We start from the raw sequence: 13,324 nt of genomic DNA, 5'->3' as shown, positions 1-13,324 counted from the left end.
AGAAACGTGAGAGCTGTGACATGGGCACAAAGCATACACCTGAGAGACGGATGGCAGGATGTTCCCATGGGCTTTTGCCCCTTAACCGTAGTGTAGGAGACGGGCCGTATCACACGTGCCAGATGATGACTGTGAAAGTGGGGTGAGGGCTACATGGGAAGTTCCACTGCTCCTGTGCATGTTTAAACATTTCTGTAATAGGAAGCTTAAAATAATGAAAGAAGCTGGGTGCCTCCTAAAGAGAGGGAGGGGACGAGAGGATACCTGGCAAGGGGGCTCAGTCCGTCAAGACAAGGGTTTAGCTCTCTCAATAGGGACATTTCAGGAAGTGTAATCGTTGAGGTTAGGAAGGAAACCTCTTTTCATATAACAGGAAAGAAGGAAAGGAGGAACGGGAAAAGGTTTTTGTGAAGCTTTATTGACGGAAAGTTCCTGTCTCATGACTTCTAGTTCCTCTGTGATCAGTGGTCCAGCACATCTACTGAGCAAATGGAGACAGCCTAAATTTGAGGGAAGTGAAGGAGATTTGACATAAATTTGAGTGTCCCTGGAGAGAGAATGGAGTAAGGAAACAGCGGCCTAGGCTCCATTTGTTTTGTTCTCATGTTAGTAAGCATGGGATAATTCTTTGTGGAATGAGTGAGTGATTTCCAGCTAGTGCTGGGGCTGAATTTACTGTGGCATCGGTAGACTCCATTGTGAGACTTAATCCAATAGTGATCAATTAGTTATAGGAAGGCATTTCTGGGAAAGGCAGAGAGATGGGATTTTGCCAGACAGGAAGGATTAAAAGGGATTGGATGGGGCCCATGAGTAGCGGAGCCGTTTAGATGTGGGTTACCTGACAGACCACCACGTCTACCCGGGAGAGGGAGGAAATGTAAACAAGAGCTTGACGGACAGACAAGGAGTAGGTGGGAAAATGAACGGCCTGGAGTTGAAAAGTTAACAAGGGGCATATGAATCAGAAGAATGAGAGACGAGGCCAAAGGGTGGAATGTCCGACTGTAACAATCTGGATGGCTGAAGTGTTCCTGGTGATAAGCTCTGGAGTGTGGCAGTAACTACACTGGAATGGAAGTAAAGGACCCTAAGATGAGATGATGTAGAAACTGAGAGGCTGGTCTTTGGCTGGTCTGTCCACATCGATGGTAGAGCCCTCCATGGCCTCCTCACCTCTTCAAGTCTCCTGCCCTGGGCCCCATCCCCCTCCCAGGACCTCCACAGAATCTGCATTCTTTCTTTGACCTCAAGTTTCAGACATTGTGGGTTCAATGGCATAACTCTGGACAAGAAGATACAAGTGTGGAGTGAGAGAGGCTGTAGTGGACACCGGTTTTGTTTTTGGTTTTGGTTTTAACACCTAGCATTCACAAGTCTTTCTGGGAAAACTACCTCCAGTGCCCTCTGGGATACTCACCCCATTTGTGTAGTGTGTATGTGTGTGTGTGTGCGCGCGTGCGTGTTCGGTTTTGTTACAATAATTACCATTATACTTGTATCTTTTCTAATGTCCTCAAATTCCTTTCCCTTACTCGGAGTCTTATTTCGTTTGTCACCTATATCTTGACCCCCTCTTATTACTTATAGAACAATCATTTTATTCTATTTTTCCCTTTTTCTCCTCCCTTCCATTTTTAAAATCATGTTGTTTTTAGAAAACTAAATTGGTATTTTATTTTTCCACCCTTGTAACCATCTTTATTTTACTTAGACATCTACAACTTAATGTATTTAACGCTCACCATCATAATGCTTTTTGAATTTTGCCCCGGTTGACACTCAGCCAATTTTTGAGTCCCAGTGTGTCTAAGTGGAGTTGCCTTTCCTCCAAACCCCTATTGTAAGGGTGGGTATGTGTGCAGCCCATGGTGAGACCCACATATATCTGTAACCTGGTGCATAGTCTGCGACTCACCTCTGGTTCATGAGCTGCAGGTGTTCTGGGGGAGACCAACCATGGCTCCACCAAGGCCGTGAATATCAGAGGCGGCACGTCCATCCTGATAGGTGAACTGTACACACTAAGGGCAAGATCTTGCATATTCCTATTAAGCATAGATGGAAGGAAGGCGGCAAGATCACCTTCCCCAAAGAGGGGGATGCCATGCCTGATGACCTCCCTGCAGATATTGTTTAGTATTCAAAGAACAGCCCCGTGCCTTTTAGGAAAAAGGCATCAGTGTGCTGTGCAGTGCCTGGATCAGCCTCAAGGTGGTGATGCCTGGATCAGATTGAGGAGGGGGCGGGGGGAACAGGACAGGGTCACCATATGGATGATGAGGCATAAAGCTTTGTTCTACCGGCAAGGTCCTTCTTTCCCCTCTTCATTTTTTCTTCCCTCCTCGCTTACTCCAAGTCATCTTTTCCTTACTCTCAGCTTTATTTTATCCTGGGAGGTAGGTGGCTACCTGGTCAACATTGTTACTACTGGCAGCTGAGTGATGCTGTTGCTCCGCAACAAAACATCATTTGGCAGTCTGAAGAAATACCTACAGAGGGGAACCACTTCCCCCAGGTGCCTTTCCAGTAGGGAAACCTCAATGTAAAGTTTAAAGTATTCTTCCCTAACACATTAATATGACTCACATGACAGATTCTTAAGGCGTGTCTGTGCTGTTCCTAGCCCCTCCCCCACCAGCCCAGGATCCACTGCAGCAATACCCTCCCCCACCCCCCCAAATCCCATTCAGGGTTCACCCACCTGTGGGGTCCTCTGGTCACTGACCTCTAAATCATGATGAAGCCACTGTTTTTTCTTCATTGTTGTTTTATGAATTGCATACCTATTCTTGACCCTCTTCGGATAGAGAACACCTGTCTTCCCTACTCTCTGAAGGATGTAAAACATTCAGTGAGCGGGAGGTGTGGGCTGCTCTACACTTTCGTTAAGGCTAAGCGAAGAGGCAGGAGGCAGAGCCCACCTCCTCAAACTTCATCAGGGAGGAAGTGGGCTTTTGGGGGCACGTGAGATCTCTTGGTCAACAAGAGCTCCAGAGCACCGGTGACCTTTTAGAAGCCAGAGGAAGCAATCAGTAAGAGCTGAACTCACTCCTCCTTTTCCCTAAGCACAAGCCCTGAGTTACCTGAAACCCATGCCCCCAACACAGGACGCAGAAAAGACATCACTATTATTAGAGAATCATTTATTGGGGAGAATTACTATTCTCCACAAGAAGGAATGATTTTGCGGTGGGAAATTTTCCGCTCTCGAAACGCTGGAAAAGCGTTTTCTGTTGACATAGAGACGGGTCCCTAAACAGAGTGCCTTTAGCAGTGGTGAGAACAGCTGGAGGCCCCTGGGCCGGCTTGACGCCTGCAGGTGGAGCTTGGATGGGGCACATGCTCCCTGCGGGGCACAGATAAGGGACGCTTCTGATCCAAGAGCTGATCTTTAAACGCCATGACTTTCTGAGGGTGTCTGTTCTGGTCTCTGATCCGTCTAGAACATGTAGGATAATTCTGGCCAGCAAAGACAACTTCTACGTGGTGGCAGGACTTAGTGTTTGGCACTTTACAGGAGGGAGCCCTGTAGTTGGAAGGATGCCCCTGGACGGGCTCTGCCTGGGCCTGTTCTTCGGCCTTCTGCCAAGTTTTCACAAACTTCCTCAGGGAAGGAAGGGGCTCTTGAGGGCGGGTGACCTCTGCTGCACAACGCTGCCCCAGTTTCTCCACTGGGAACTTCCCAGGGACCGTCCTGGTCTTCTGAGCCGTGGTGGTCCCAGTAACGGCAGCTCTCCCTTTAACCAGGCCTCTGCTCTGTGCAGATGATATGGGGCTGCCCTTTTCCTGGGGATGTTCTTGGTTCTTGCCCTTTGTCCCAGGACGAAGCCATTGAAAAATGTGGTTCATCTTTTTTCTGAGCAGACTTTCAGGAGGAGGCTGTGCCTTCTGTGATGAGGTGTGGGAAGACTTGCTCCCAAGCGTCCCCTCTGATGCTGTGATCTGAGTAGCGAAAGTCTTTCTGGTAGGTTGGGATGTCCCCAACCCTGCATCCCCTCCACCAAGCTCTTCTTTGTTGGGGCCCGGAGGGCTCACTCTCATTGTAGCTGGTGGGAATTTCTTATCCTCGTACCTCTTTAGGTCTTTCTTAGGGACCCAAGGCTCCTGCCGCTGCTGCCTGCTGATCCCACTGTCCTCCAGATGGACATGCAGCACCTGGGAAGCTCCCATGTCCCCAGGGGAGACACCGTGGGCATGAGTCAGTGAGGCCTTGTAAGTCAAGCTCTCTGAGGCAGGGGACCTGTCAGTGTGTTGGCCTTGGACCTGGCTCTGATTCCTCTTCTCTAGTTTCGACTTTAATTCCCTCAACAGATGTTCCTTCAGATCCGATGACTTCGGGTCTTGGGGAGCTTGTCTTTTCGGTGCAGGGCTTTCAATGGTCCCAGTAATTTCTATTTTACTGTGATTCCCACGTCTCATTTGGGGGCTTCCTGGCTTGCTGGTTGTCAACACATTACCAGTTTTTGACTGCAGAGCGTTGAGCTCCTTGGCCCTGAATATGTCCCTGGCCGTGTTGTGCACGGAAAAGGGTTCCGACTTCATCTTTTTGTCCTGTCGCCCTGCTCTTCTATCACTGGGACTCACTCTCTCATCCTTTGTCTCATGTTTGGCACCAGCTTGCCTTGCAGGCAGCTCTGGGGGGCATCTGTTGCCTAGCTGAGTAAATTTCTGACTCGCTTTGCCTGTGATGCCACAGGTGACAGGCAGATGAGTCTGCCTGGCACCCTTACTCCTCTGAACAACCTCTGCAATCTCTTGGTTGATACCAGAGGGTGATTGTCTCGGCACCCCTTGTCCCTGCCTGCCCATAGGTGAAGTAGCAGGGCAAAGACGATCCAGGACCAGGGCTGAATTTGTTGTTTCCGCTTTTTCTTGAAGAGCGGATTTAGAGCTTCCTCTATGGGGCTCGAAGCCCCTGGATTTGGAGTCCACTTCCAAAGTTGGGTTATTTGAGGGGGCGCAGTAGAAATAGGGCAAGGACTGGGATGCAGCATCTTCCAATTTAAACGCCTGTATGGATTCCAGGACCCTGCAGGGAAGGCCCCACTCCATCGTCATACGAAAGCTTTTAATATGGGTTTCCATCATCTGTTGGGCACTGGAATCAATGAAGCAAAGCTCCTGGAAGGTATTCAGGGAGGAGTCCCCACCCACTGAAGGTGGCAGACTCCTCTGTGTTATTTGGGTGCGGGATTTGTCAGAAAGCAGCAATGTCTGCTTGCTAGCATGCCATGAACTGCGCACCGTCCCAGGGAGCCGAGCCTCACTGATTTCCTCAAACTTCTTGCTCAAATGTGCTTTGAGGACATTTTCAAGTTGTTTCTGATCTAGACTTTCCTCCAAGGCCCTTGAATTTTTCCCTGACAGACTTGCCACGTGACTATTTAGGTCTTTCTCAGAGTCATATGCCGGATCCTTATCTGAAGAGCTCTCTGGGTCACTCAACAGATGAGCTTTTGGGCCGTTCTCTGGGCTATGCCCCTGATCCTTCCCCATCTCCTTCTCTCCCTGAAGCAGTTCTGAACCCCTGTCATGGAAGCTTTTGGATTGGCTCAATCCAACATTTAGATCTTTGTTCACCGAGATCCGTGAGAGTCCACGATTGCTCTCTGACTTAGCTATCTCTGAGAAATCTCTTGGAGGCATCATCAGTGACAGACACTCACGGATCCTGCGGGGCAGGCCCCACCGGTGTTGGATGAGCCTCTTTCGAAGGTGATGTTCCAGTTTCTTCCTCAGCTCATCACTGAGAGGAAACTCTACGGGAAGGGTGGAGATGGAGGCATGGGCCTGGGAGGCCTGATGGTAAGGGAAGTTGGGAGCTGAAGGACAAAATTCCTCCTGAGATCTTTGGACTACAGAGGGCGAACCCCACAAACTTTCCTGTTGCTTCTGCAACACTTTCCATTCCAGTTGTTGAATTTCAGATGAGGTGAGAGACTCTGATTCATCCCGGGGTCTATGGTGACACACTCCACAGATCCTTCTCTGGGGTAGAGGACCAGATGGTAGGATTGGGAGTGAGGATTTAAGGTGGGCCTGGGACTTGACCTGAGTGAGAGGTAGGGGCTGGGATTGGGGCAGGGTTTGAGGCAAGGGTTGGGGCTGGATCTCAGGCAAGGATGGAGGTGGGCGATGGAGAGGTACCGGGGATTCTTGGCCCATGGAGGCATTTGAGATGGTATTGAAAAGGAAGATTGTGGTGCAGTCACTTGAGTCACGGATAGCAGAGGGCAAGGACTCGCTGTGCAGAGATGGGAGACCCCAGAAGAGCTGCGTACATTTTTCCTGTAAATGGTCCTCCAAGATTTTAGGATATGGGGGCTGCCCATGCATGTGCAGCTCCTTTGGTTTGCCTGCACTGCTCCAAAAAGGAAGGGAGAATGCTGAGTCACACTCATCAGCATTTGACTCTAGCATTTTCCGCGAAGGATTTAGTGGGTAGTCTGGCCTAAGTTTTTTTGGAAAAGAACCCTTCTCCTTCTCCTTTTCCCTCCACATCAGGAAATCACTCCTCTTTCGGACTTGTCTCTCCAGGAGTGCCAGGACATGAGGGCTGAGAAATGAGAGGTTACCACGCTCTATAAGGTTAGCTGTAGGGTGTCTCTCCAGAGAGGACTCTGAAGAATGGAGAGCAAGAAACTCTCGATTAAAAGCACATGGTGCCAAGGTGGAAGGTGCTAAGAACAAGTCTTTGGCACAAGCTTGCCACCAGGATAATTCTGAAATTGACAGGCTTGAATGGTCAGTGCCTCTGATTGTTGGGACATAAGTGGACAACCCGCCAGGGCTATCTGGAGATGAGTTCTCTGGAACAGACTTCAGTAAGATGGAAACCGATTTAGATCGAGCCACAGTTAAAGGGTGGTCTGTCGGTGGTGAGACAGACAGGCTTGGTGGTGTGTGATGACAAGCCAGTGAATCAGTGGGATTGATTATCTGGGACAAATTTGGTGAGGGGTTAATATCTTGGGAAAGGGTGCGGTCAAGAGAGAAGATCGTATTCAGAGACAGAGTGGTCTCTGGTTGGAGAATAGGACCCGTTGCCTGGGTGTCATGTGGTGGGAGAGGGGGAAGGGCAAGGGGTTGGGGTGGGCAATGGTCTGCTGGGAATTTGGACTCCAAGGGAGGAGAAGGCTCTGGTGGCATAGAGTGACCCGGTGGTGAGGGTGAAAGAAAGCCAGCTAAGGGTGTCGTCGGGTTAGGTGAGAGAACGGAGGGGGGCGGTGGGGAAGGGTCAGGTGGAGGGGATGGTGTTAGGTCTCCTGGAGGGACTTCTGAGAAGGCAGAGGACAGAGTGAATGATGACTCAGTCCCAGAAGCTGTGGAAGCCATAGAGGACACAGAGGCGGTATCATCTTCCAGGTCCTCCAGGAGCCGATTGATCTCAGCAGTTGTGCTATTACACACCTCACAGGAGGGGTCTGGGCATAATAGTTGACGAAAGCGGGTGGTATCGAGAGGCCGGCCTAGGGGCCTGCGGGAGACAGGAAGTAGAAAACTGTAGCCAGGACCAGAACAAGGAAAGGAGGACCTGCTGGCCTGTCAGGGGAGGGGCCACCTGAAGCCTGCTGCCCCTTCACAATGCCCCACATCTATGACTTCACCATACACTCAGCAGCCCTCACCCCAAGGCCTTCATTCACATACCCGTTCCTATGGCAAACCCCTCCCATGACTACTGCAGGCTGTACTGAATCCCTGGAATTGCAGAGAACATGTTAAAGAGGGATCAGGAAAGAAAAGACTAGTCACCTTTTCAGAATAGAAATTAGCCTCCTTTTCTCCTCTCTTTCCCTCTGGTAATTTCTCCAACCTGGGAAATCAGAAGAGTGAATTAAACATGTAATAAAGGTAGAAGCATAGGTGTTACACAGGAGTCCCTTTAGGGGAGACCCTTGGGATATTAACGGGATGTTAACTCTGAAAGCCCCAAGAATCAGTAGATGTGGTCAAACGGTCAATGATAATATTAATAAGGTTCACATGTGTTTGTTGCTTCGTTTATAAAGCACTGTCACATACATTATCCCATGGGATGTTCAAAACCACCATGTGAGGAACATAGGTCAATGGTTACCTCAAAGAGGAGTCTGATCATCCAGGAAGTCAACGCAGTCTCACAAGGTCAGGAGACAGAAGTTCTGACTCTTGACGTCTCCCACGGCCACGCACTGGGCAACACCCATTGTCCAGGCCCATCACTGCTTCATGCCCAGAGCTGGGCAGAGCAGGAGTCTGAGAAATGTCTCGGGTTCTGACTACCTTCCCATGAGCCTTTCCTCTGAGGCCTCTCTTTTCTGAGAGGGACTCTATCGAGCGACTGACATCCTCAGAGACCATGGACCTGGGACCTCATGGAGAGGACAGGAAGGGTCACCCTTGGAGAGCTCAGGTGGGATAGCTGGAACCTTACCACTTGATGTTCCACCTTTTCTTCTCCTCTTGGCTCTGCCCTGACGCTGAGAACAAAAAGCAAAGAATGAGGAGCGAGGACTTAGTTGTCTTGCTCCTCTCTCTAGGAAACTCAGATATTCATCCAAGATTCATGTCACTCTCTATTTTTATTGCTAGCACTTTGTGTTCTTTCCCTTTCTGAATTTCTAAAGGTGATAAGATACTTTCAATTTTTCCTTCTTTGAAAAACTCGAAGGAGGATTTTTGGCTAGAGTCCACACTTGATCTTCTCAGTCAGAAGTCCTCTGCTCAAGGAGGGCATAGACTCTGAGGCCCACAGTCACATCTGTGCTTCCTCAGATAGGCCCCTGTATCCTGGGACAGAGCTCACACTCCAGTGTCTGCTCAGAGGCTCAGCACTGCTCTCCTGATCTGCCCAACACAAAGGACGGTTTGGTCGAACGACGCCCGACATGGGAACGTGACTCATGATCCAGTGTTGGGAACAGTGTCCTCCTACACAGATCCCAAACTCTCTAAATAACCTAATGCAGGGCCGTGAAGTCACTGATGGGATTTCATCCAGGAATCCTCCACCACACCCAGATGGTCTGTGAGTTTTAAATGGGAAACAGTCCCAGCTGAAGCCCTAGTCCTGCCTGGCCTATTCCCCTAGAAGGATGACGTTCTATCCTCTATTCAGACTTGCCACCTTAGGAGTCTCTCTGGACCAACTCATTTAAAAATGGGGGACTAGAAATGGAAACAACAATAAAAAATCCCTGTTGGTGGCTTGCCCAGGGATCCTTACCTTTTGGTAGATTTTGGTTTTCCAGAAGGTTGGTAAAGATGGAATCCCCACCAGGAAGCACAGGAACAGAAGAAGCAAGCACAACCCACACACGATGGTGAGGTTGTGGTCGCTATCTAAGAATGTTGAGCAGATGCTCAAAAACAACTCAATATGGCTATTCAGAAATGAGAGAACATTCCATTGACTGAACTCCATTTTCTGAATCGCAAGGCTGCCTGAGGCAACTGAGCTCTGAGAGTGTCCGCACTTGCCTATAATCCCAGGCCTGCATCACAGAGCACTCAAGAGTCACAAAGGGCTTCAGGGGGGGGGGGAGGGGACATGCAGAGGGTGTGCCCATGGCCCCTTCCCTCCACCAGCCCAGCTGAGCTCTCCATCCATCCTGGGCCCTCCCCTGCCATCCTATTTTCCAACTCTGTCCGTTCATCACATCATACAATTACGTTAATGAAATTTTCTGCCTGTTCCATCTGTACTCCAGATATTACCCGGGCCCCCTTTACTGTTTGGAGAGCTTGACTTTGGTTTCACCAATTCCACTGCCTCGAAAGTCTGAAATGCTCCCTGGAATTTTTGCTTGTACTCAGACATTTACACTCAGCATCATATATGTCCTCAAATCCATCTTTCCCTTAGAATGTTTTTGCCTTACATGAACCCTGATATAGAACTTAAAGTTCTTCTTTACTCATTTAGTTTTGTGAATGTTGAATAACAAATTTTAGTTTTTTGCTTCAGTCAGCCTTTACCGTCTTCAGCCAGTGGGGCTGACTCAAATAATTGAAATGAAGAATTCATTATTCAACATTCACAAGACTAAAATCAGTACAGGCATACATCACTTAATGAAAGGGAGATGTTTTGATAAATGCATCATTAGGCAATTTCATTGCTGTGTGAACATCACACAGTGTACTTACACAAACCTAGGTGGTAGAGCCTACTACACACCTAGGCTATGTGGTGCTACCCGTATGGGACCACTGTCACATACGTGGTCCATCAGTGACCGAAACATCGTTAATATTGTTACGTGGTGCGTGACTGTGGTGGATGACAATGACACAATGGAGTACCATTTTCAAGGCTTCTAAAATGTAGCTGGGAGGCCATTAAGGAAGTTGATCTCCAAGGTGAGAACCACTGCTGTACTTAAAGCTCAGTTCTCAGCATATCACCCCTTTGCCCAATACCCTTGATGGCCTTCCTGCCAACAACCACATGAGTGCCTGTGTGTGTGTGTGTGTGTGTGTGTTTGCGCGCGCACGCGCCCTTCTATCCAAGGCCTTCTGCAGTCAAGCACCAGCTCATGTGTCCCCACGCAGGGAGGTGTGTTCCACAGTCATCCTAATGGGTTACCTGCTATTCCCTCTGCTCTCCTGCCGCCTCTCTCTGTTAATGTTGGGTCCTCTGCTAGAAATACCCACCTCCTCCCTCTCCTTGTAGAAACCTTACTCATTCTTTAAGGCTCACTTAAAAATTAATATTTATCTAAGGAATCCATACTTGTGCCTTTAAAACCAAATAGTACTGAAGGCTTTATAAAGAAGCGTGACGGGCCCTCCCCAACCTCACAACCCCAGTCCTTTCTATCCCCCCACTTCCATTCCCCGTGGAAACCACTTTAGCCATTTCTATCGTAGCTGTTCTTGTGTTTACCTCCATTTATATAACTAGTACGCGAATACTTGTATTTAAAAGTAATTTTAAAATATTAGATACTAACTTCTTGCCGTGGTAGATAAAATGTGAGTAGGTAAAATTGCAGGTGGATGAAATTTGGTCGACACCTCCTTCCCGTCTTCACTCTTCTCAGTCTGTCCTCACTTAAATCTTTATTCATGCAAAGTTCATCTTGGCGTGGAAGGTGACCCCTTTCCTGGAACGTGTTCAGAGACTGCTCCTCCCCTGCTCCCACAGAGCTGTGTATCTCTCTTAGTGCACTGTTCCCCTTGCCCTTCCACGTTGGAGTTATCTATAGAACAGGTCAAACAACTGTGGTCTTTACTGCTGTGTGCCCGATATTGGTAAACCCTGCTCTTCTTCCCTGTCCCTCGCCATCTCTATACCTCTCTGCTTTGCCGGTCTCTGGGTGGGGGGAAACCAAAGTGGGTACTTCATGTGTGCCCTGAAAGGCTGGGACGCTGGTCGTTCACTCTGCTCTCTCTTTCCCTGAAAGGAGAGCTCTTTCTAGCTGAGGAGTTCCCTCTTAGCACTGAGTAATGCCAGCTTAAAGGACGGGGTGATGCAGGCAAAATGAAGCTGTTCTTCTTTCTCTTTATGTGTGGCTATTCTCACATTTTTTGTTCTGCTATGTTGCTAAAGTTTCTTAAGGGGGCTTTAGAGCTCTCCCAGAACTCTTTTTGACCATGGGTAGGTAGCAGTCTAATTGTTGATCTTTCTGGGAGGACAGAGGCTAAGATCTCCTACTCCCCCATCTTGGTGACATCACTCACTAACACATCGTTCAGGATTTTTCATTTATATTCATGAGGGATAGTGGTCTTGTCTTTGCATGTGATGTCTTCACTTGCCGTTGAAATCAAGGTAACTCTGGCCTAATAGAATGATGTGAGACCAGCTCTCTCTTTCGATATTTTCTGAAATAGATGGTGAGAGATTGGGATTATTTTCTCCATTAATAGTCAATGGAATTCACCAGTTGAGTCATCCGAATCTGGGCTTTTCTTCCCTGAAAGGGTTTTAATTACTAATTTAATTTTCCTGTTGGTTACAGATCTATGGAGATTTTCTATTTCTCTTTGAGTCAGTTTTGGAAATTTGGATCTAAGAATTTGCCAATATCTTATAAATTGTCTAATTTGTGGCATAAAGTTGTTCATAATATGCTCTTATGATCCTTTAATTTCTCTGTGGGTGGCCCTTTATAATTTCTGATTTTCTTAAATTCTATCTTCTCTCTTCCTTGGGGATGCTAGCTAAGGGATTGTCAACTTTATCTGGTAAACAGCCAATTTCTGGTTTTATTGATCTTTGTGTTTTGTATTTCACAGGCATGTGTTCTAATCTTTTGTATTTCCTTTCTTTTGCTTGTTTTCAGTTTGGTTTATTTTCCTTTCTTTCCTTTCTTAGGGTAGGAACTTAAATTATTGATTTGAGACTTTCCTCTCTTCCACTATAGGTGTTTAATACTATAAATTTCTCTCTAAGTACTGCTTTAGGCACATCCCGTAGACTTTGATATTGTATTTTTTAAATTTTCATTCACTTCAAAGTACTTTCAAATTTTGTTCCCAGTTTATTCTTTGACTCATGTGTTATTCAGCTGGGTGTCATTTAAGTTCCAAATGTTTGTGGATATCCCAGATATAGTCCATTCTTGATAGCTCACATTCCATTGTGGTTGGAGAACATATTTTATATTATTTCATTCTTGCTAAATCTGTTGAATTTATTTTATGGCTGAGTACACGGTCTATCCTGGAGCATGTTCCATGTGCTATTGAAAAGAATGTGTATTTGGTAGTCATTGAGTGCAGTGATCTATACACGTCACTTAATTTAATTCGGTTGATAGTGCTGTTCAAGTCTTTTATAACCTTGCTGATTGTCTTTCCTCTTTTTAATCCATTATGGACAGGAGGCAGTTGAAATTTCCAAGTATTGTTGTTGAATTGTCTCTTTCTCCTTTCATTTCTGTCAAGTTTTACTTCACGTATCTTGAAGCTCTGTAGTTACATTTGTAAGCATTGATAATTTTTATATCTTTCTGATGTATGGACATTTTGTCATTTGGATATGTGCCTCTTTGCTTCCAATAATATTTCTTGTTTTAAAATCTACATTGTCCAGTATTAATACAACCCTCTAGCAATCTTTTGGTAACTATTTGTATGATATGTCTTTTCCATCCTTCTAGTTTCAACGTCTGTTTGTCTTTGAATCTAAGATGTGTCTTTTGTAGATCACATAGAGTTGGATCTTGCTTTATTATTCATTTTCCCAATCTCTGTCTTCTAATGGGTTTTTTTAGACCATTCACATTTAGTGCAGTTATTGATAGGATCAGAGTTACATTTACCATTTTGCTATTTGTTTTCTATGTCTTCAGGCTTCTTTGTTCTCTGTCCTTCCTTTATTAACTTCTTT

General features: G+C 46.9%; 1 protein-coding gene and 1 long non-coding RNA gene across 3 annotated transcripts in view; one reads left to right on the top strand and one right to left on the bottom strand.

Moving 5' to 3' along the window:
- Positions 1-13,324, top strand: part of LOC102147588 (uncharacterized) — a 452,754-nt gene that overhangs the window by 254,034 nt on the left and 185,396 nt on the right. The window lies entirely within an intron of this gene.
- Positions 3,130-9,489, bottom strand: LOC138920283 (spermatogenesis-associated protein 31D4-like). Of its 2 annotated transcripts, none has more exons than XM_070248189.1 (4): positions 9,212-9,489; positions 8,420-8,465; positions 7,759-7,819; positions 3,130-7,480 (listed from the first exon to the last, which is right to left on the bottom strand). In XM_070248189.1, exons 1-4 carry the CDS (start codon positions 9,407-9,409, stop codon positions 3,271-3,273), a joined length of 4,515 nt encoding a protein of 1,504 aa, XP_070104290.1. In that variant the 5' UTR covers positions 9,410-9,489; the 3' UTR covers positions 3,130-3,270. The 2 variants fall into 2 exon arrangements, with proteins under 2 accessions (XP_070104290.1, XP_070104291.1); XM_070248190.1 differs by having other exon boundaries at positions 8,084-8,465; positions 9,212-9,446.

The sequence above is a fragment of the Equus caballus genome, chromosome 23 (genome assembly GCF_041296265.1).
Source record: "Equus caballus isolate H_3958 breed thoroughbred chromosome 23, TB-T2T, whole genome shotgun sequence".
In the NCBI taxonomy this organism is placed as follows: Eukaryota; Metazoa; Chordata; class Mammalia; order Perissodactyla; family Equidae; genus Equus; species Equus caballus.
This window is presented reverse-complemented; position numbering and strand designations above follow the sequence as displayed.

Coding starts and splice junctions, on each gene's coding strand:
- LOC138920283 (XM_070248189.1), bottom strand. CDS start 9,409: ATGGAGTTCAGTCAATGGAATGTTCTCTCATTTCTGAATAGCCATATT. Junction 7,820..8,419: donor AAAAGGTGGAACATCAAGTG/GTAAGGTTCCAG, acceptor CTGATTTCCCAG/GTTGGAGAAATTACCAGAGG. Junction 7,481..7,758: donor CTAATTTCTATTCTGAAAAG/GTGACTAGTCTT, acceptor TGTCTCCCGCAG/GCCCCTAGGCCGGCCTCTCG.